General features: G+C 61.4%; 2 protein-coding genes across 2 annotated transcripts in view; both read left to right on the forward strand.

The window, feature by feature from the left end:
- The window catches only part of LOC103621153 (neurophysin 1-like), a 1752-nt gene extending 1297 nt beyond the window's left edge, over nt 1–455 (forward strand). The window contains exons 3-4 of the mRNA XM_017742393.1: nt 62–263; nt 445–455. Of these exons, the coding sequence (XP_017597882.1) occupies nt 62–263; nt 445–455 (213 nt within the window). The remainder of the gene's footprint in view (nt 1–61; nt 264–444) is intronic.
- A 336-nt stretch (nt 456–791) lies between these two features.
- The window catches only part of LOC103621119 (neurophysin 1-like), a 1390-nt gene continuing 451 nt past the window's right edge, over nt 792–1730 (forward strand). The window contains exons 1-2 of the mRNA XM_008639864.2: nt 792–954; nt 1035–1236. Coding sequence (XP_008638086.1) covers nt 835–954; nt 1035–1236 — 322 coding nt within the window. The 5' untranslated portion in view covers nt 792–834. The remainder of the gene's footprint in view (nt 955–1034; nt 1237–1730) is intronic.

The raw sequence follows: 1730 nt of genomic DNA on the forward strand, positions 1-1730 counted from the left end.
GGGCACTCCGAACCCCGTCCTTCCCTTCTCCCAACCTTCTTCCCCCCCGTTCCCTGAGCAGTGCCTGCCCTGCGGTCCCCGGAACAAGGGCCACTGCTTCGGGCCCAACATCTGCTGCGGGGAGGAGCTGGGCTGCTACATCGGCACCTCGGAAACGCTGCGCTGCCAGGAGGAAAACTTCCTGCCCACCCCCTGCGAGTCGGGACGCAAACCCTGCGGCTCCGGAGGGAGCTGCGCCGCTCCCGGCATCTGCTGCAGCACCGGTGAGGGTGGCACGGGATGCTCGGATTCCTGTCACGGAGTTCTCGCACACCCGGCAGGGAATTCAGGGTTCTACCGAACAGTGGGAGAGGGGACAATGCCCAAGGGATTCTTTGTCCCATCCATGTGTTCCATCCATCCCCCGCCAGCCAGACCATGCTCCGTGACCTATCCAGACCCTAGGGAAGGGATGAGAACGGGAGGTTTGGGGCAGGAGGGAAGCAGACAGCGACCAAATTTTGAAGCCTGAGCAAGCGCAGGACTCCCGTGGGGCACAACAACCCAGAGCCCCTCCTGCTCTCATAAGTTTTCCCAAAATCCCACCCTCCTCCCGAAATTAAACTACCAGAGATCCTGCTATAAATCCCGGGAAACATCAGAGAATGGAGCGAGCACGAGCTCGTTAAACCCCAGTGCTGCGGGTCCCTGTGGGCTGGTTCAGGGGGGTTTTGGGCATGTCTGGGGGCTGTTTTTGGGGGTCCCTGTGGGCTGGTTCCCTAAGCAGGGCCGGGACTATAAATACAGTGCCAGCGGTTGGGATGAGCAGCCAAAAATCCCCCCTGTCCCGCCGCTATGTCCTGCAAGGCTCTGGCTCTCTGCCTCCTGGGGCTCCTGGCTCTCTCCTCCGCTTGCTACATCCAGAACTGCCCCATCGGGGGCAAACGCGCTGTGCTGGACATGGACATCAGGAAGGTACGTCCTGGAGGGCTCAGGGCACTCCGAACCCCGTCCTTCCCTTCTCCCAACCTTCTTCCCCCCCGTTCCCTGAGCAGTGCCTGCCCTGCGGTCCCCGGAACAAGGGCCACTGCTTCGGGCCCAACATCTGCTGCGGGGAGGAGCTGGGCTGCTACATCGGCACCTCGGAAACGCTGCGCTGCCAGGAGGAAAACTTCCTGCCCACCCCCTGCGAGTCGGGACGCAAACCCTGCGGCTCCGGAGGGAGCTGCGCCGCTCCCGGCATCTGCTGCAGCACCGGTGAGGGTGGCACGGGATGCTCGGATTCCTGTCACGGAGTTCTCGCACACCCGGCAGGGAATTCAGGGTTCTACCGAACAGTGGGAGAGGGGACAATGCCCAAGGGATTCTTTGTCCCATCCATGTGTCCATCCATCGCCCCGCCAGCCAGACCATGCTCCGTGACCTATCCAGACCCTAGGGAAGGGATGAGAACGGGAGGTTTGGGGCAGGAGGGAAGCAGACAGCGACCAAATTTTGAAGCCTGAGCAAGCGCAGGACTCCCGTGGGGCACAACAACCCAGAGCCCCTCCTGCTCTCATAAGTTTTCCCAAAATCCCACCCTCCTCCCTAAATTAAACTACCAGAGATCCTGCTATAAATCCCGGGAAACATCAGAGAATGGAGCGAGCACGAGCTCGTTAAACCCCAGTGCTGCGGGTCCCTGTGGGCTGGTTCAGGGGGGTTTTGGGCATGTCTGGGGGCTGTTTTTGGGGGTCCCTGTGGGCTGGTTC

This window comes from Corvus brachyrhynchos, unplaced genomic scaffold (assembly GCF_000691975.1).
Source record: "Corvus brachyrhynchos isolate BGI_N302 unplaced genomic scaffold, ASM69197v1 scaffold166, whole genome shotgun sequence".
Taxonomy (NCBI): domain Eukaryota; kingdom Metazoa; phylum Chordata; class Aves; order Passeriformes; family Corvidae; genus Corvus; species Corvus brachyrhynchos.